This window comes from Pantherophis guttatus, chromosome 3 (genome assembly GCF_059756535.1).
Source record: "Pantherophis guttatus breed Tessera chromosome 3, ASM5975653v1, whole genome shotgun sequence".
NCBI classification, from domain to species: Eukaryota; Metazoa; Chordata; class Lepidosauria; order Squamata; family Colubridae; genus Pantherophis; species Pantherophis guttatus.
The window spans coordinates 41,846,614-41,868,156 of record NC_142065.1 but is presented as its reverse complement, the minus strand read 5'-3'; the positions used below and the strand labels follow the sequence as shown (position 1 = coordinate 41,868,156).

The following is a 21,543-nucleotide window of genomic DNA, read 5'->3' as shown; positions in this document are numbered from 1 at the left end:
TGCATATAGTAGAACATGCTTATGTAATACACTATTCTCCAGAATTCTCTTTTTTTCTTCTTCTGTGCTCTCGATGTGAAGGTTTTCTATTTGTTCCTACAGCTGCAACAATGACAACAATTCCTCCAAGGCTTTGCATTCTGTACCCACAAGAGGCCTTCATAGGACTTTTCTCATGTATAATTCATACATTTAAGAAGGTCTATTGCTTTGTATAAAAAGCAACACAGGCAGGATAAGACTGAAAATGTTATAATTTAAAGAAGGGTAAAATAATAAATAAAATAAAATGTTTATTAAGATAATAAAGATACGGATACCAATGCAACAGTAATCATTACGAGGTAGTTGCATAGAGCAACTAGGAGCCTTCAATATGCACTTAGGGGCATATTCCATATACACATATACTGGCACATCTGGCCAAATGATCAAACTACAAAGGTAGTTTGATCAAATTACAAAGGTAACTAAGAGAGCAATGTCCTTTGGTATACAGCAGATTGCTTTCATATTAATCATGGATCCACAGAAATGGCCTTCTAGATGTTCCTTACAGTACTTCCAAATCTTAGCAGCCCTACCCAGCATAGTTAACGGTGAAAGATGAGGGCATGTGTAATAAACATATAGAGGGCCATTCATTGTTCACTCTTACTCTAAATACTGTAGTATGATTATTGAGTAGCCAATGAATAACTTGCTCGGGTTTCATACTTCTATTTCAGAACTTATGCACATATTTCCTTTTCAGCTTCTTTCCCCCCCCCCAACTGTAGTTAACAAGTGTATTTGATAACAGTTTTGCATATTTGCAATAAATCATAATGTAATAACAACATTATTACAGGGAAGGAGGAGAATATGGCACTCCAATTAAAATTAGGCTTATCAAGACTCAATATTGACTCAATCCTGGCAGGCTAAATTTAATATATAACCCCCTTTTCTGTTGTTGTTGTTGCTGTTGTTGTTTTAACTGCATGGGCTTGAGTGAAACAAGACTCAAAAGAACTCCCTCTTTCTACTTACAGTTGTTTTTTCCAGGCAATGCAGCAGGTGGTGATGCTGACTTTCAATGATAGATGTGGCTTTGCTGATATTGTGCTCATCTTCCATAGACCCCTAAGCAGACAGAAAAGGCATCCATGAGACAATTGGTACAGAGAAAATAGCAATCATGTCCAGCATCTGAAAGTGCAATATGGAAAAGATGAGCGAGAAAAAGACAAATAAGTGCTCTTGAGCTTCAATATCCTTGCGTAATAAAAAGGAGTCCTAGTTCTACTGCATAGGGTTATCCCAATACATGTAGTTAAATTTAAAAAAGGGAAGAAGAGGACTGTAAACTTCCCCCTCCCCCGTTAAACAAGGGTGAAGACAGAGATAGAAAGAAAGACAGATTGGCAGGTAAAGCTACCAAATTAAGCTTAGTTGTTGTCTTCCCTAATCCCCAGCTGGACAGTGATTGTAAGGTTATGTGCATTCTAATCCAGACCAGAACAACAGACTGGGAGAATCTTATTCCATGGTAAAGTGCTGCAATAGCTGTCCAGATTGCTTTTGCTACAACATAATCAAGAAGATTTTATTCCTGGTTAATAGAATCAACAGAAACATACCAGACAATCTAAAAATTGCCTAAATATCAGGGGTGAAATGCTCCTGGTTCGGACCGGATCGCCTGATCTGGTAGCGATGGAGGTGGGTAGTTCGGAGAACCGGTAGCAAAAATTCCTGCCCACCCCCATTGCCCAGTTGAGCCGCATAATTATCAAAGGCTTTTTTTAATTTTTAAAAGCATTTTTTCTACAACCTCTTTGGCCGAAAAAAAATTACTTTTAAAAGTAAAAAAAAAAAGCCTCCGATGATCGCGCAGCTCAGCTGGGATCATCAGAGGCTTTTAAAAGCATTTTTTCTACAACCTCTTCAGCCGAAGAGGTTATAGAAAAAAACTGTTTTTAAAAGGAAAAAAAAGCCTCTGCCGATCAGGCAAGTCAGCTGGGATCGTCAGAGGCTTTAAAAGCATTTAGAAAAAATGCTTCAAGGTTTTGGTTACCACCTTTAGAGCGCTCCATGACATCGGACCGGGGTATTTACGAGACCGCCTTCTGCTACCAATAGCCTCTCACCGACCAGTACGCTCCCATAGAGAGGGGCTCCTCAGGGTGCCGTCGGCCAAACAGTGTCGACTGGCGGCCCCCAGGGGGAGAGCCTTCTCTGTGGGGGCACCTACCATCTGGAACGAGCTCCTCCCAGAGATACAGAGGATCCCGGACCTGCGCACGTTTCGTCGTGCTCTCAAAACTTTTTTATTTCAGCAGGCTGGCCTGGCCTAACTCTCCTCTTTTAAATTTTTAATTCGTGATTTTATAAATTGGGTGTTTTAATCTGTGTTTTGGCCAAAATATTTAATAGTTTTAAGGGATTTTTAATATTTGTATTATCTGTATTTTATCTTGGCTGTTCACCACCCTGAGTCCTTCGGGAGTAGGGCAGTATAGAAATTTGATTAATAAATAAATAATAAATAAATAAATAAATAAACATGAAGACATGGCACAATCTTGACATATGACCACAATTTGAACTGGAATATCTGTCATTGAGCAAAGCAGTTGTTAAGCAAGAGATCACATGATGGCTTCACTCAGCGATAGCAATCTTGGCATTCCTAGACGGAGTCACTAAGCAATCTTGCCAGTCAAAGTCCCAGATAAAGGGTGTGAGGCACCTTGAGGTACCTGTGCTCCTGCATCTCCACTCAGGAGCTGAAAATACTCTATTCCAAAATGTAAGCAGAATTTTCAGCTTCCTGCTAAAGGAATTCAGCTTGTGCAAGTAGGCATGAAGTTGAAATCCTTTGGCAGTATAATGGACTGTGGAAATTACCTTGGGGAAAGAGAGGAAGAGATGCTGCATAGGAAACAACCAGACAACAGAGGCAACCCCCCCAACCCCCCAGTGGCTTCATGGTCAGAGAAAGAAATTTAGAAAGGACCTGCCTTGATAAAGCAGTTAAAAGGGTGGCAGGAAGTTTTGTACTTTCAGACTTGCACGAATCTGTTAGTGTGGCCTTATAATAAAGTAGATTTTGCTCATATAGATATGTATCCTGTCTCATTCACTTGGGAGAGCTGATAGGATTTCAGTTCTGTGCAGGCACAAAGGATTTCAGCTCCATGCAAATCGGTACAGATCTGAAATTCAACAGCAGGCAGCTCCTTGAAAAAGGATTTCAGCTTTGGGTCTGCTTGTTTGGAGCTGAAAACATTTGGAACGGAGCTCTTTCAATCAGCCCCCAGAGATGAAAAGAGCGTAGCAGCTTGCAACCTTCCCTGTTGACTTCTGTACTGACTTTTTAGGGAAGCTGGCAGAGAGGATTGTGAATGGTAATCACATGAATGCGGGGGGGGGGGGGCTTGGTGTGATCAGCTGGGGGACTAGATGTGATCAGATTGCCAAGCACCCAGATCACATCATGTGACTATGTGTACATGAGCAATGTTTTGCAACAAATGGAAATCCTTTACAGGCATTTCCAAGGCCATCGTTAATTTGATTCACCATAAAGTGAAATATTGTTTATAGCTATTACCTTGCACAAGTCCTTGATAGGGTTGCAGCTTATGTTTTTTGTCCCATACCTACCATCTGTACTTTTATGTGCACAGATGGATGCTGTCTGGTTGAATTAAAGACAATAATTAAGCACCTCCCATTACAGATTGCTTGATGATAATTCAGCCTTATTACAGTTATTTACCTATTGTGGTTCAAGAAACACATGTCAGCTTAAAGGAAATGGAATTTTGTTCCAAGCAAGGCTATGTTCACAACTCTATAGTTCTACAGCTTTATCTGAGTCCTTTCTGGGTTATTTCAATGGCACACTATTACCTAAAACTAGGAGTGAAACCTGAGGATATGAGAAGCTTCTTATACTGAATCATACCTCAACTAGAATTTATGTATCTGGATCTGATCTGGAATTTTTGCATGCAAAACACATGTTCCATCATCTGAACTATAGCCCTCTTCTGAAAATAACAACTGCAGTCTGGATTATTTAGATTAAGTTAGTGATTGGTGGCCATTTTGTTTTCTTTTTGTGCCTCCTTGAAAGAGTCCTTGAAGAGTCTATTTTGAAGCAATCCTAGAGCATCAAGGAATCAAAGTCTGGAACAAATCTACCTTGTTTTAAGAATTTTCTGAAAACAATTTGTAAGTTGGCAAAACAATAACATTGCATTACTTCCTTTTCTTATATTTATTTCGGCATATTCAGAAATGGCAAATGAAATTTGCTAGACATTTTCATCAACTCAATTAAATGCAATAAATTGCAGAAGGTCATTCTAACTCCTGTGAATGACCCATTTTTTGGAATATAGCTGTAATGCTGATCTAATGAGGACATCACCTATTTAAAGGATACTCATCAAATTAACCTCTGTGGCTGAAATTCTTTGAGGTACAATAAATGCCCTAGTGAATGGGCAGTGCATATCACTAATTTTGTGATTCAAGGACATGATTTGCCTAGAATCATATATATATATTATTTTTAGTGTCCCTTTTTTTGTTGCTATGCTTTAGAAATGACATGGCTAAGTATGTGTGTGTATTTAATTTAAATTTCCTGACCTTGAACTTCACCTCAATTTCACAGCATGTCTTCTTTAATCATTGCCATCAATTTTATTTGTGTTCAGTAGTTGGGACTTTCAAAAACCATTAAATATGTTAAATCAGTAATTATGCGCTCCAAACAGCTCCTTTAACTTGGATTGGTGTTTGACAAAGACATATCTTAGAGAATCATTAAAAATGCATTTACTGTATGATAATGAATATTATTATTTCTGTTATTATGGCATCACTATAAATTGCAGTTATTGACTCCAAATTTTATATTTCATAATTCTAACAGAGCAAAGATGAGAGGCTGAATGGGGATATGGTCAGTGGTGGGATTCAAATAATTTAACAATCGGTTCTCTGCCCTAACGATTTCTTCCAGCAACCAGTTCACCAAACTGCTCAGAAAGTTAACAACCGGTTCTCCCGAAGTGGTGTGAACTGGTTGAATCCCACCACTGGATATGGTGGTATGACAATTGTGGATACATATTTTTTTCTTCAGAAGTTATACTGCTACATCATGTATTGTGATTCTGTCTTGCCCTTGTTATAATTATCCTATTTTATAATTTTAGCTTTCAAGCTTTATATAGTTGCATTGACTTGGCCGCTTGCAATCTGTTTTAGACGTTTGTTTAAAAAAATAAATAAAATTAATACAATGGAAAAAATCAATACTGATGGAGTTATGTCTTTGTACATCACATATGGAAATTGCCACCAATTGATAGCCATCAATTTAGACGGAATTAAGACTCAGTTCATGGAAGAATAGTTTTGATATCAGTATATTATTTCCTGGGTCACAAAGAGCACATCTTAAATAGCAACTATAGGAGAGCAGAAAGAGAATAAAGTTATTTCTGTTGTATCCTGTTTGTAAGCTTCTAGTTGGTTACAATATGATATTAAAGATGAGACAATGGCTCTTTAACAGAGGTATTATTCAGTGGTGGGTTCCTCTCAGTTCCGCCCGGTTCCGCTGAGCTGGTAGCGGTGACAATATGAGGTCACTGAACCGGTTCTGCCCCCCCGCCCCCATGTTATTCTTACCTTTTATTTGGCCCTACCCCCAATCTATTGCTGCCTCCTGAGTCCCAGCTGATGGCTAGAAGGAAAAAAACTGTTTAAACTCTTGCTGCGGGGCTTCAAAGGGCCGTCCTACAGCTGATCAGTGTTAAAAGAAAACAAATGAGTAGAGAGGTGCCTGCAAAAATAAATGGGTAGACCAGTGCCTGCAAAAATACATCAGTAGATCAGTGCCTGCAAAAATAAATGGGTAGACCAGTGCCTGCAAAAATACATGAGTAGATCGGTACAGCTCTGCAAGCAGTTAAAAGCCTGGTGGACCAGTACCTCTGCTAAATCCTAAATAATTGTCACATGACCATCAAGTCACACCCACAAAATAAGCCATACCCACAGAACCGGTAGTAAAAAAATTTAGAACCCACCCCTGGTATTATCTAAATTATGCAACAATTAGAAATAGCTGAGCTCCAGATACTTTTCCGGTTAGGCTATTCCATTGAACCCTGATTCTCTAGCTTCATTCTCAAAGTACAGCAGTGCACACATAGACACACCAAAGAATGAAATAGTTGGAAAGGAAGCAGTTGGAGTGGGTATAGGCACCATGAGTGCAGAGGTGAACAACTAGGCTGCCAACTGTAGGGCATTAGTTGTTTCCTGAATCTGATCCTACTAAGTTTCAATCTGTTCTCCAGTTGAAGAAGACAGGCTAAAAAGGCTAAGATAAACCTATTGTCTTTTGATCTGATTTGGCAGAGCTCTTTTTATGTTGCGACCAGGAAAAGCTACTCCTATGGTATAGGGTTCCTGCCTAAGCAGGGGGTTGGACTAGAAGACCTCCAAGGTCCCTTCCAACTCTGTTATTCTATTCTATTCTATTCTATTCTATTCTATTCTATTCTATTCTATTCTATTCTATTCTATTCTATTCTAATTTTGCATAACGTGTAAAGAAGGATGCCTTAATAAGCCAAAGCTAAAAGAAAAGATTTAATCTGACTTTCTTTTCTGAGTTGTTGTGATGGGAAAAAGCCAGAGGTCCTGCTTTAAATATCACACTATACAAATCACAGAAGTTTCCATGGTTTATTTTGGCCCTCTTGCTATACTTGCTCATTTTGAAGAATTCTGGCAATATGATATCAGAATAGCTCACTTTTTCTGCATGTTTTCAAATAAGTTGTCATATACAGTACTGGTGGATATTTTTTTACATTTTAGGAATGTATATAATGCTAAACAATCTTTCCTTCAACTTCATCCAAAGGTACATCTATTAACTTTCAGGTCTCACCCATTTGGATCAAAATGTTGTGAAGTTTACTCTTCCAAATTGTTCACATAATAACAACCATTGCAGCATCCCTGTGGTCACATGATCAAAATTCAGATGCTTGACAACTGACTTACATTTATGACAATTGCAGTGTCCCAAGGTCATGTGACCTTCTGACAAGCAAAGTCAATGGGGAAGCCATATTCACTTAACAACCATGTTACTAACTTAACAACGGCAGTGTGATTCACTTAAGAAATGTGGCCAGAAAAGTCGTAGCAAATGTAGCAAAACTCACTTAACAAATTTCTCACTTAGCAACATACATTTTGGGCTCAATTGTGGTTGTAAGTTGAGCACTAACTGTATTTATATGGCTTTCTAGAAGCCTAAAAGAGTGAGGGCCTGCGGGATCCCAAGGGAAGGGTGTTTCATAGGACACAGTCTCCTATGGAAAAGGCACACTTCTTAGCCCCCACTAAATGGCAGCATTTGATTAAAGGGAGCTGGAGGGTGCCACTTCATCCAATCTATGCTTTAGTCATGTAAGAGCTCATTTTTTAAAATGTATCTTTTTAATGGTAATTTTTGATAGTATGGTTATGTAGTGTCAGCACCATCAGTAAGGAGATTTCATCAGGTTTCTGTCTAATAAGGCTAAGTGCAGTCCATGAATTGGTGGCACTGTTGTTTGCAGGCGCAGTAAAGAGAAGGAACAGGCCTTTTTCGGAACTGGTAGCAGCACATCAGCACTATCAGTGGCATCTGAAAGTCAAAGGGGACATAGCAATGACACAGTAATATCTTCAGAGGGGTTAGGCTTACATTTTGATGAGCCATTCACTGTGGCTTTAAATTCTGCAATTTACAGTATAAATTTGGCAATGCAATCAAGTACATTAAGTCAATGACCTACAGAATTTAAAACAAAAAAGCATTAAGTCAGCCTCAATCCACTAGATGGCTGCTGGAACTAAACTGAGGATCTAAATGTGATCCATGTTCTATCTATGCATATACAGGGTTATGTATCTACTCAAGAAAAAAAAAGTTCCACTAATCTGCCAGTTTAGGTCTGTAGTTTAAATGCAGTGTTGGCCTTAGATCTTTTCCGAGAACTGAGATTCTTAGGAGAATTGCATTCCCATTTCCTTCTGAAATGAGTAATTTTTGAAAATTTGGCAACAGAGGGCAGCATAGAAGGGCTTTATGATCTATTAGCTTTATAAACTCGATTTGTATATTTACTGTTTAACAAGGAAGGAATGTAAGCTTTTATAGACAGCAACCTGAATTCGGGCAGCTAATAACTGTAGTATTACTATTATCTACTAATCCATATCTGCCATAATGTATTGGAGGGAAAGCAAAAGCATTTTGATAAGCACAGTGGAAGAAGAACTGAGATTCTATTAAGGAGGTTATATTTGAACCATGAATACTCAAGAGTTAGGCTAGCAGATTTACTGTGGGTCAGTCTGTAGTCTCAGTTCAGTTCAAGACAAAGGGAAATGTAATGCTTGTAATAATGTTTGTGGTGATAAGAAACAGAGCAGAATTGCATCACATTTATCTATCAGGTATTCTATATAAATCATAATCAGAAGACATATATCAGCTATTCTATTCTATTCTATTCTATTCTATTCTATTCTATTCTATTCTATTCTATTCTATTCTATTCATGAGCTTAGTATATTTCTTAATATTGAATGCTATGATTTGTTTTTTAATTTATATAAAGCAGAAATATAATATCCAAATACCTGCAGTTTTACAAAACATCATTTCAGCAACATACTTTCCCATTTCTTTTTAGCTCTGTGTATTTGTGTATAGGGGGGCTGTATTTAGACTGATGATACTTGGCAGGATTTCACTGATGGAAGGAATTTATGAAAACAACAGGTAAAAGAAAAGAGCAGAAACAAGTTCCAGGAAGTTCTGCACATCTGTTTCAAGAATCCGTGATGCTATAAAAACATCAAGCAGTCTAGAGTCTGATTTAGATTCCTGCAGCATCTTCCCTGGGGTTGCATAGTTAAATCATAGACTTTTATTAACTCATTGGAGCTGGCATTGGGAGCAGGAGCCAAGTCACGACAACACTGTGCTGTGTCCAAAGGGTGCAATATGCTTGATAGCAAGATTTCTAAGACATATTATTTGAGGGGGGAAAAAACTACATGTGACTGTTAAATGCTTTTTCCCCATTAAGTAAAACTGGCACCTGGTTTTAGTGGGCAATAAAGCTGTAGACAGCAATAATTTGAAAAACGTTTGATGCTGCCTCTAGTTTTAATTCTATTCCTGATGATTACTTTATTAAATGGAGTTCTATTCTCCTACTCATCCTCCATGACTACATTTTTGCAGTTCTACGTGAAAATAAACTTTATATTTTCTTATTATGATGGCTGTTAGCTTGGCCATTAGAATCAACCAAGAGTAAGATTGGACAATCTGAATTAAAAAAATTGAATAAATTAATTGTCCCTACACTATAAACATTGATGTAGCTAGAGAGAATATATTAAAAATATGTAAATAGATGTCTCTGATGGTAATACATCAGTGAGTATGTGTCTCTCTGTGTGTGTCTGTCTGTCTGATCATGCATGTTCTTCCCCCTCGCTCTGCCTACACACAGATATTATAAATTTTATTAATAAGATCAGAAGGCATGGTATCAGATAATAAGCAATGCACATTTGGCCTGGAGGGCACATTAGAAGTATTTTCTTTTGTTTGTTTGTACACAAAGGTTTACTTCAGGGGTCAAATGTAAAATTTGTTACTACCGGTTCTGTGGGCGTGGCTTGGTGTGCGGGGGGGGTAATGTGACTGGGTGGGCGTGGCCAACTTTAAAAAAAAACTTTTCAAAGCATTTTTTCTAATGCTTTGAAAAGCCTCTGCCGATCAGGCAACTCAGCTGGGATCGTCAGAGAGGCTTTTTAAAAAATACCTCTCTGATGATCCCAGCTGAGTTGCCTGATGGGCAGAGAGGTATTTTTTAAAAAGCCTCTCTGACGATCCCAGCTGAGTTGCCTGATCGGCAGAGAGGTATTAAAAAATGTAAGAGGTTGTAGAAAAAAATGCTTTGAAAAGCCTCTGATGATCCCAGCTGAGCCGCGCGATCATCAGAGGCTTTTTTTTAACTTTTAAAAGCATTTTTTTGTCAGAAGAGGTTGTAGAAAAAAATGCTTTAAAAAAAAACAGTCTCTGATGATCGTGCGGCTCAGCTGCGCATGGGAGGGGCGGGCGCAGGGATTTTTGCTACCGGTTCTCTGGTCTCTTTGCTACCCGCCGCCATCACTACCAGATCGGGCGATCCGGTCCGAACCGGGAGCATTTCACCCCTGGTTTATTTGTACATTTCAGTGATGCCCTTAGTGAACAGAAGACAACACAACTTCTACAATAGATAGAGTTTAACATGACAACGGTTTGCAAATTTGAATCCATATTTACAACTTAGAATAAAAGATACATGAGAAGAAAGTACTGTTTTGGAGATTCTTCCAGAAGAGTTCTTTGTAACAATTTGTTGACAACCATATCCTGTGACCAACAATGGGATTTTCTATTACTGTTTTGGATCTTTTCTCTACTTTTATTTGAATAACTTTTCTAGCTCAAAAATATTCTTATTCTCCTTGTGTGATCTCTCCAAGTGTTTCAATACCATTCAGTATTTCAAGATAAAGTAACATTTAGGGAAGAATATTCCAAAATATTCATTGTGTGTGTGTGTATATATATATATATATATATATTCATGCTATAGTATTATACAGAAGATATAGCTAAAGTGAGTTGTTCCAGAAAACAAAATAAGGAACCATATTTTTTTATTTTTTTTATTTTATTTTGTCGCATTTCTATGCCGCCCAACTGCCAAGGGACTCTGGCTTAGACCATAGGCTTAAATAGCAAAATAAGTAGAGTTTAGTTGGACATCAGGAATTGAGGTAATCCTTGGAAAGATGGGTTTGCCAGTCTTGCCCCCCACCCCTGGAATGACTATCCTTTCAGTTATACAGTAGTGAGATACAAGTAGCCTTCATAATCTTGCCAATCCCATTCTTAAAATGAAATAAAATTTATGCCAGCACCTTTAAGTGTTAACTTGGTATCCAATTTCTCATTGTCAAGAGACTTAAACCTGCCCTAATTTTACATAGTTTAAAAGTAGGAACTGACCCAAACATGCATACTAGATTGAACATCTTTGAATTCAAATTTAGACTGCTAAGAGAATTTAAGTAAATTTCCAGTTGCACTGACAAAACCAGCATAGAAATGTATCATTCCATTTGTACAAGTTAGAATAAATTTTAAGGTTGTAGCATAAAAGAAGTTGCAGGCTAAGAGAATGAATGAAATTCAAATCATGTTAGTGTTGCATCTCAACAGTGCTATGGCAGCCTAGGAGATGAGGTAATAGAATTATTTGCTAGCTATTCACAACATGTCAGAAACACTGCTCTACACCCACAACACAGTATTCTTCATAAAAGTGAAGCTACAACTTTGTATATTGGGAAAGTGCAAATCTAACCATTCAGATAATGGGATGCTAGACACCTGCAAGATCAGCACAGGAGAAAATGAATGCTTTGGAGATTATTAGAACATTCTAGGCCTGTAGCAGTTATGAATAACCCTGATGTGTATTGACTGTTGCAAATTCTGAAGCAGAAGAAAAACCACAAAATCTATAAAATAAGTTCAAAGTTATGATATGTTCTTGAACCACCTGATTAGATTTGATTGTTTTGCTTTGAAGCATGTTCCTGCTTCAATTTGTGAATCAGCTTTGATGGGTTGATTCAATAAAGGGGTTTTAAATCAAAATACTCCTTTGGAGCTTTGAACAGCTATACTTAATAGCATCCTTTCCCTCTACTCTCCAATTGTTTTGTCCTGTAATCTCCAGAATTCCTGGGCATAAAAGAGAAAGGAATAGTTTGTCAAGTAAGCCAATACCAGCTTCTCTCCCAAAATGATGAGATTTAATGCAACACCTTTGTCCCACTATAATATCACTATTTCATAATCAAAAGGTAGAAACAAGTAGAAAAATAAATTAATCATTTTTAACTCATTAAGGTGGTAAAAGGAGCCATGGTGGCGTACCGAAGCTTGGTGGTGCAGTGGTTAGAATGCAATATTGCAAGCTAACTTTGCCCACAGCCTGGAGTTCAATTCTGACTGGCTCAAGGTTGACTCAGCCTTCTATCCTTTCAAGGTTGGTAAAATAAGGACCCAGACTGTTGGGGCCAATATGCTGGAGTTGTAAACCACTTAGAGAGTACTATAAATCACTATGCAGTGATATATAAGTCTAAATGCTATTGCTAAAAAGCTGAAATCCAACAAAGAAAGATGGAAAAAGAGTCAGTCAGACTGATCAATTTATTGCCCTTAATCATTATCATTTGAATATTTTATTAAAAGTTAGTAAATTGAACCTGTTGCAATTTATTAAAGGTAATTTGTTCTTTGCAAACTGAGTCCATAGTTGTGTTTTATTAGAGGAAAAAAAAATAATTCCAGTTTGGGAGAAAAATCCATAATTCAGAAAAACACAGGGTTGTAGTATTCTGACAATAATATCATGATCCTTTGTTTCTAAAAAGCCCTCAGGGAAAAAACCCTAAAAATCTCTGAAATTGAAGAGATATAATGCATTCATCCTTATTTCCAACCTAGTTAGTTATTAATTCTAGTGAAATTGAAATCTTAAATATGGTTTTTGGCAGGCCTTCTCCTGGGCTTCTAACAAAATTGAAATCTTTTTTCCCCTCAGAGACATTGGAAAAGCTGCTGATGAAATTTGCTTCCCTTAACTTCCATCCTACTTTATTATATTTAGCTTAGGCCAGTTGAATGTTAGGATTCTGATGAAATATTCCAGTGGCCAAGGCTAAATATCTAAGTCTGAATCCTGTCTTTTGTGCTTATAAAAGAAAATTAAGATGGTTACTATTTTCAGAGATTCCAAGTAGCAGAATTATTGACCTGATAACTTTGTAGTGTAAGGAATTTAAGCATTTTGGTATGTAGAAATGGATCTAACAATGGACTTTGCCTATAATTAACAAACATACAAAACATAGTGGTGATTGATGACCATCCAAATGTTTCATTGGAAAATAATGGCTTTGTTAACCTGCATGATGTGATTACTTGTCAATTGAGTCTGATTTTATTGTTAATATTAATTTTCATAATTTAGCAATTAACTTCATTTAATATTATTAAAATATAGAGACATGTATATTTAGCATCTACTATAGAACTGATTAGAGATGTGGTGGCTCAGTGGCTAAGACACTGAGCTTGTCAATTGAAAGGTCAGCAGTTCAGCGATTTGAATCCCCAGTGCCACGTAATGGGGTGAGCTCCCATTACTTGTCCCAGCTTCTGCCAACCTAGCAGTTCGAAAGCACGTAAAAAATACAAGTAGAAAAATAGGGACCACCTTTGGTGGGAAGGTAACAGAGTTCCATGCGCTTTTGGTGTTTAATCATGCTGGCCACATGACCACGGAAATGTCTTTGGATAGCACTGGCTCTTCAGCTTTGAAACGGAGATGAGCACCACCCCCTAGAGTCGGGAACGACTAGCACAAATGTGCGAGGGGAACCTTTACCTTTATAGAACTGATTAAAGCAGAATTCAAGCCTACCTACAAAAATGACAAGATAAGATGGAGTGGAGTTATCTTAAACCTTGCTCTAAAAGATTCTCATATTCCAGTCAACATACCGTCAACTCCAGTGCTTCATTGAGAAGGCCATTGCGCTTACTGTGAAGGTAGGCGTGGGAAGTTCCTGTTTTGGCTACACGAATCCTGGCTAACCGGGCTTTCTGCAAAAGGAAAGAAAGAGGAGACAGGTTAAATTTCAATAGTAATGGGTGATATCTGAATCTGAATATTTAAAATTTGATTCTTCTGGAAGTGTAAAATAGTGGAGATAATATGGGCTTGTCCTCCTATTATTGCATTTTTCTTTATCATATAGTTCTGTAAAAATGATTTTGGGAAGAGTAACATGGTTGAGAGCTGTGAATATGTTTTGAGTGACATAAGATTGAATTTATACTTTGAGATAAAGTATAGCAAAAAAACCCCCCAAAACCCAAACAAACTTCAATGCTGTTTTATAAAGGAGACAATGAGGAGTTATATGTGTTACTGAACTAGATCTGTAGTAATATATTGAAAGGTTTGATCAATTATTCCATATGATCAAGATTTAATGCTGTGTTTAAAAACTGAAATATTTTCTGCAGCTAGGTATTTCATTTTTATGATTTTCTTTCACCCCATTTACTCTTATTTTTATTTTATTTCATTCTTTTTTTATTCCTATATATTACAGCAAATATTTAAAAAAACAAATCCATCATTATTGAGCTACGTACTTTTCTTTCTACTGATAAAGCATGCAACCAAAGCTAAGCATCAGCATTTTTACTATTTTTACTCTTAACGAAAGTTAATAATTGCTACTATTTATTATTTCTATTCATTGTTGGTTAGGCTTGGGTTTAAACACTGAAGTCTATAAGAAAAATCCTGCCTCAATTTTATGTCTGCTCAGTGACTGAGTTAAAAAATCATAGAGTTCTGCCACACGCAGAGAATGCTCTGCCTCTGAAGCTTGACTCCTCACTATCACTATCGATGGAGCAGCAAATGCCTAGTACATTTTTGAGTGTCATATTCTTGCTATCCTTTACTAATGTGTTCCCTGGGTCTCTCTTTCTGGAATAATGTGCATTTCAATGTTCTCTCATTTGCTAATTAGGAAGGGTGTCTGCCTACAATGGTATCAGCCCACTGGTTGCAGACAAAAAGAGATGAAAGTAACAAATTGTGTGAAGGGCTTAATTCACTGCGTGTTGGGTATGATTTGTAATTTCAAAATGGATCAGTATCTCTCAAGTCTATTTCACTAATAATTTGGAACAATCCTGACTTACCTACAACTGAATAAGGGAAAGAGTGAGGACATTGTGCATATTTATGCTGCAATCCTATTGAATTAAACTGCCTTTGGTGGAAACTATTTCCAAGAAACTATACTTAGGATATAAATATAACAATGGCACTCTAAACATATTCAGTGGCTGTTCTTCAACAAACTACAAGAGTAGCACAGAGGAAAAACTACAACAATGAACCTAGCAGGTATGCCCATCAAATCTCAGGTGTCTTGTTTCTATACCAATGTGGAAATATGAAAATTAAACACAAACATAAACTAGGGTCCCTAAATCAGGAAGACAAAACAAAACTTGACAGAATGACACTTACATTTGTCACATAGTATTAAAAACATAGTAGGTAAAAGAAACAGGTGCAATAGAAAAATGTATGCATATTATACTATATAAAAGAAGACAATATATACTTGCACAGAAATCTAGGAATTAAAACATGGAAATGGTGTTAAAAATATTTGGGTAAAAATAAAAGAATAAAGAAAAGTGATGCCACCAGGGGAGTTTATTTTAGACCACCTAAGCACATAAAGGAGATGGATGAGGTCTTTCTGTGTCAAATGACCATTCTTTCAGAGACACATACAATAATGGGATAATGGGAGATTTGACATTTGTGGGAAATATAAATCTGCTAAGAGTCAGAGGTCTAACAGATTTTCTTTTGTTGGCAACTTCACTTGTCAGAAGATGGAAGACAGAAGAAGGAAGTCTGCTACTGTGGACCCAATCCTCTCCAGCACAAAGGAATTGTTTGAAGGAGTAATGGCAGCTGTTATCATAAGGAAAGTCATCCTGGGATCTTTGAAATTGAAATTTTAGTTTGAAATATTTAATAGAATAACAGAGTAGGAAGAGAAGTTGGAGAACTTCTGATCAACCCCCTGCTCAAGTAGGAGACCCTAAACCATTTTAGACAAATACCTGCCTATTTTCAAATGTGCTGAATGACCACACCCATCTCTTCTTAAAAATCTCCAGTGATGGAGCACCCACAGCTTTTGAAGGCAAGCCATTCCATTATTTGTTCTAACTGTCAAGAAGAAATTTATGGAACTGTCAGGAATTTAGGGAAGGAGAAACTGAGCTCTGCATATTAGACCCTGGAATAGTAGTTTTTAATGAATTCTGAGGGAGGTTAGGCTGGATCCTATGGGTTGAATTTTTGAAAGAGAGAAGCATCAGGAATGAAGGGAAATCCTATAGAATGAGGGAGTATAAGAGTCACATCTGAACAAAACATATGAAGAGAAGAAACTGGAGAAATCTAAAAAGGTTAGCATGAACAAAATGCTGAAGACAAAAAGAGATATTTATAAGGAATGGAAGGACAGTTGAATAAGCCAAGAAGAATATAAGGCTGTTTCCTCAAACTGTAGGAACTGTGTCAGCAAAATTAAAGCTGGGAATGTTTTAGACCTGAAAACTATAATAATAACAACAACAACAAAGGTTCCTAGAGACAAAAGGAAAGGCCAAGACCATGTAGGTTCTTTGCAAGAATGAAATCTTGACTTGGTAAAGGGTAATATGAGAAGGCAGAACTTCTTAACTCCTCTTTTGCCTTCGTCTGTAGCTAATGTACATGCATTAGATAGTCACTTCAGTAATCTGGAATGTAAACCAACAGACAAATTTGTGGAACAGCTGTTAGACTCTGATAATTCTGGACAACTCCAGAAGACTGAAGGAGAGCAAATACCATTCCCATTTTCCAAAAACCGGAAGGACTTGGGCATGTACAGAATTCTCAGTTTCATGTCTATAAACAGAATTTCATAGGTTACAACTGATTCTGATGTTTCAGAACTACAAATAAGCAGAAAGCAGGGGTTATTTCAAAATGTTATTAGGAAAAGGGGAAACCTTCAAAATACCGAGTAAGACTTTAAATGTCAGAGATGCTTTTAAAGAACAGCCATCCTATTTTATCCCAAAATGTTTTATCTGCCAAAATGATTGATAAACATCTTGACTGACATTTGTCCTTTAATGAGATGGGTTTCACTTTGCTGTGCCTGGAACATCTTTTAACCATTTTATTTACTTAGCTTTATTTTATTTATAAGCATTTGCACACTGTCTTTTCTCACAATTCTAGGCAGGCTACAATACATAATAAACTTTCTGTATAATACTAATAAATTCAGCCCATTAAAAACAAAAAAAGTGCAAGAATTTGGGCCCTGGTCTTATGAATCTGCACTTACTTGCTCCTGCTGATCAAGTCCTCAGTTTCTGACTCTGTCATACCATCAAGGTAAGCCAGGTCAAGAAACAGACCCAACAGGGATTCCTGGAATGCTCTTTATTTTTGGGGGTAGAATAACAGAATCTTGAAAGTTATTCCATTTTACCCCAAGCAAAATCAAGACAGGGTTATCTTGAGTTTCTTTCTCACACTTTCTTCTTCCTCAATTGTATGTTTCCTGAGATTCTTCCCTTAACAGTTTGATTATTCCTTTTGTGTCTTAAACCCAGATGTTTTCTTGATTTCAGTATTTTGTGAAAGAATGTTTCAAATTCAATCAAACTTTGTTACTTAAAACAATCCTAGAAACAAAAACCATACATTATTTGCCACAAATAATTAATTTTGCTTAGAGATGTTTATATTTCATGGGAAAAAATAAACAATGCTACATTCTCACACAATATTTCACATAATAAAGAATAATGATTAAAGTTGAAAATTTCCATGAATTTATTAAAATTAATTAAGCTATTAATTCAGTTTAATACTATTCATATTGACTAGTAGATGCAAGTACAATATTTCTAATGATGATCAGTTTAAGGTTTTTGAATGGAAGCTTGATGCTGAGAGTTTATAAAAGCAAAACTGTAATTCATATTCCACCATTCTTATGAGTGCAAACTGATGTTCTGGCCTCAAGGTACAAGGCCAGGTTATACCATTTCAGGTGAGGGTGTAACATTAAATGTTCTCCATACAAGAACAAACCAAAGAAAACAATATAGAAAACATAAAATAATTGTTCCTCCTAGCAAAAACTTACCATGGCTTATAGAAAATTTTTAACCAACTCTGGTGGTTTCAACTTTAAGGTTTAAAACAAGAGAGGAAAACTTTTTATAAGCTATCTCATTTTAGTCTGCTGACAGTGTTCATTTGATCATTTCAAGAATCCTGCTGCCTCTTCATCTTTGCTCAGGCCATATGGTGCATATCAGTATGTTATATCTTTGCTAGCGGTAAAACTCTGCTTTGAAAACTTACCATGTAGACTCTTTTAGAATCATTGTAGTTCAAAGTAATTTTGTTCATTTGCAGTTAGCATAATGAGGATGTGGGATGCATTTTAACTAATTTCTATAGGCCACCTACTAGAGTTCAGTTTTTTTGTACTGCTATCCACCCCCAACAATTGACATTATAACAAGCTGGTTGCTTCTGGTTTCACAATGCTGCCTGGCATAAGAGACCTATAAGACAGCCAAGAATGAGCATTTGAGTCCTAGTATACTTAGTACATTCAAATATCCTTCAAAGCAGCAGAAATGGCACATGAGATATCTTGCACATCCATAAATAATCAGGGTATTCATTTTCAGGTTAAATAATGAACATCCATTCCTAGTTTAATGACCAAATTACAATGACCAGGTCATTAATCAAAATGGTTGCTAAGCAAACGTGTGTGTGTGTGTGAGAGAGAGAGAGAGGGAGGGAGGGAGGGAGGGAGAGGGAGAGAGAGAGAGGGAGGGAAGGAGGGAGAAGGAGAGGGAAGATCCTATGAAGATCACAGGTTGCTGCTATCTTATTCAGATAAAGTTCTGGCATATAGCTACAGCAGTGTTACTATCACACCAACATGCATTGTTGTCATATGCACAAAATATGGTAATTAACACAGACATTGGTTGGAAAATGATTTTTTTATTACTAGCTGTGGTAGTTGCTAAACAAAATGTAGAAAGTAAGTAAGAAAAGAATAAGTAAAAACAAATTAAACACATGAGGTAGGAAAACAGAAATATAAACATCTAGTTTATATGACAGCCTTCTCCATCCTTCCTTCATTCTATTATTGCAAATCATTTTTGCTTCCATCACATCCATACGGTGTTGGCCTTTTAACTGTTTAATTGTGCTCATGTTTTCAGGATTTCATCAATTCAATCCAACCACAGCGTTCTTCATTTATTTATTAATCAAACTTATGTAGCTACCCACTCATGAGAAGTGACTCTGGGTGGCATAGAACAATACATAAAAACAATGTATATATGAAAACAGAGTTCTAAAAATATAAAAAGCAACCTTAAAATAAAAAGAAATATTTAAAACTAAAAAAAAAAAGTACAAACCCCTAGCGGAGAAAGAATGAGTGCATCCCCAATGTGGAGCCATCTAAACAAGTCTCTGGTTCCCTCCTGGGATAGCATAACCAGATCTTGAGGGACTTTAAAGGTTAAAACCACCACCTTGACTTAGATGCAGAAGCAAACTGGCAACCAATGCAACTCCTGAGCAGAGGTGTAATATGTGCATTCCTAGGAGCACACATAATTGCCCATGCTGTTGCATTCTGCACCAGCTGTATCTTTTGAATACTCTTCAAGGCATGCACATGCAGAACACATTATGATAGACCAATTTGGAAGTGACTAAAGTAGAACATGAACGATTGTAAGCAGAACCTCCCAATCCAGGCACACAACCTGAAGCTGTGCAAAAGCCCTCCTAGCCATAAAGGTCACTTGCTTCTGGAGCAGGACTTGTTAGTCTAGGACCTTGCATATCCAGTCTGCTGGGGTAGTGCAATCTCAAAAACAAACATCAATATTATAGTTCAATTAAATGCAATTGCAGTGAAAGAAGATTCAGTTTCAGGACTAACTCCTTCCCCTACTTTTGGGACTGTGCCCCTGATACCTCAAGGTAAAATTAAGCTCACTGCAGAAACAGTTGCATCTCTTTGGTGTATTGACTTGTTTGTTTCATTTAAAATAAGCTTCTTTACATAAGTGTATATTGTATTGTTTTCCCTTCATTCTTTAAGCACATCTCTTTACTACTAGGACTCTGAAATCAATCTAGGGAAAGGTGACATCATGACCCTAATAACTGGATCCCAACTCTGGAAGTTAGCTAACATATAGCCAAATATATAGCCTACCCATATCTGCTATAAATTGGGAATATTGCACACAGAGGGTCTTGGGTGTTAGAACTGCAGTTGAGCTAAGGCTTATCAATGGCTTTTAGTAAATTTAGAAGTGCACATATATCAGGTGTACAAATATAGCACTTAAATTTACATACCACTCCATATAAAAGCTTAGAGCATTCTCTGAGTCATTTACAAATGTCAGTATGTTGCCCCCAACAATCTGGGTCCTCATTTTACTGACCTTGGAAGGATGGAAGATTGAATCAACCTTGAGCCGGTCAGGACTGAACTCCTGGCTGTGACCAGAGTTAGCCTACAATACTGCATTCTAATCACTGTGCCACTATGATTCTTATAGAATATAGAACAGTATGATAATAGAGACTACTGCCAACAATAAAAATGATGTGTTTCAAATTTTCAGCAGAGACTAAGCAAGTCATACTTGACTGTTCAAATGTCTGGAAAACCTGTCATTTTAAAATTCTGTATGAATTACTTTCCAAATGTGGTAAGGTTCATGTCAACAAGCTGTAGTTTCCTAGCAACCCTCCTTATCATTTCCATACTGACATCGTATGTGCACTCATACACAAGGGAAGTATTCATTATAGGGATAGCAGGAGGAAAAACATCTGTGTCAAGAAAACCTATGTCCAGAAATAGAGATGGCGCTCTCTATAATGCTAGCTATTAAGAATTAGTGCCATGAAATATTTAGGAAGAATTGGTTTTCTGCAGTGCACATGCAGCCAATCAATTAACATATTGTTTATCTGCTGCAAATCTGTCATTCAAGAAAATAACTACTCACCATGACCTGAAAAATGAGTGTAATGAGTAACACCATAGATCTAAATTGTATATTTAAACTGTATCTATAGGTACTAAGATAGAGGTACCTAACCTGAGGCACCAGAATTAAATGTACTTTTCCAGTTCTCTTAGTGCTACTGAAACCTGCTACCAAATTTAAGATTTCATGTGAAAACGGGAGAAGATATTGCATATATGGGAAGTAAAATATGTCCCATTGTGTTTACTTTACTTTTGAACAAATATAGTTTTTCTGTGGTCCCCACTCATGAAGGTAACTCTGAATTGTTAAATAAAACACCAAGCCTACCCCGTAGTTTGAAAAATATTTATTCCTCGCAAAGCAAGGAAAGGATGTTTCTGCTTTTAAAAATTATGATGAGGGCAGGAGAGAGTTCCTTAGTTTGCAGCTAAGAAGGGATCTTGAATTTTATAAACTCCTCACTTGTATACTTGCATACGTGGTAGTGGGAATTCTTTCTCTCTCTCTCTCTCTCTCTCTCTCTCTTTTTTTTTTTGCTTCCATGAATGATCAGGTGAAAATGCAATAAAAAAAGAAGAATTCCTTAGCAAACATGCTGATGCAGATTTTTGTACAAAATAGTCAGCATCCCATCCTCA

At 36.9% G+C, this 21,543-nt stretch overlaps 1 protein-coding gene across 2 annotated transcripts in view; it reads right to left on the bottom strand.

Annotated features, from left to right (window-relative positions):
- KCND3 (potassium voltage-gated channel subfamily D member 3) overlaps positions 1-21,543 on the bottom strand; it is a 344,280-nt gene that overhangs the window by 26,112 nt on the left and 296,625 nt on the right. For both annotated transcript variants that reach the window (XM_087889379.1, XM_034414303.3), the window contains exons 4-5: positions 13,727-13,828; positions 1,033-1,125 (exon numbers count right to left, since the gene is read on the bottom strand). In XM_087889379.1, the coding sequence (XP_087745505.1) occupies positions 1,033-1,125; positions 13,727-13,828 (195 nt within the window). The remainder of the gene's footprint in view (positions 1-1,032; positions 1,126-13,726; positions 13,829-21,543) is intronic.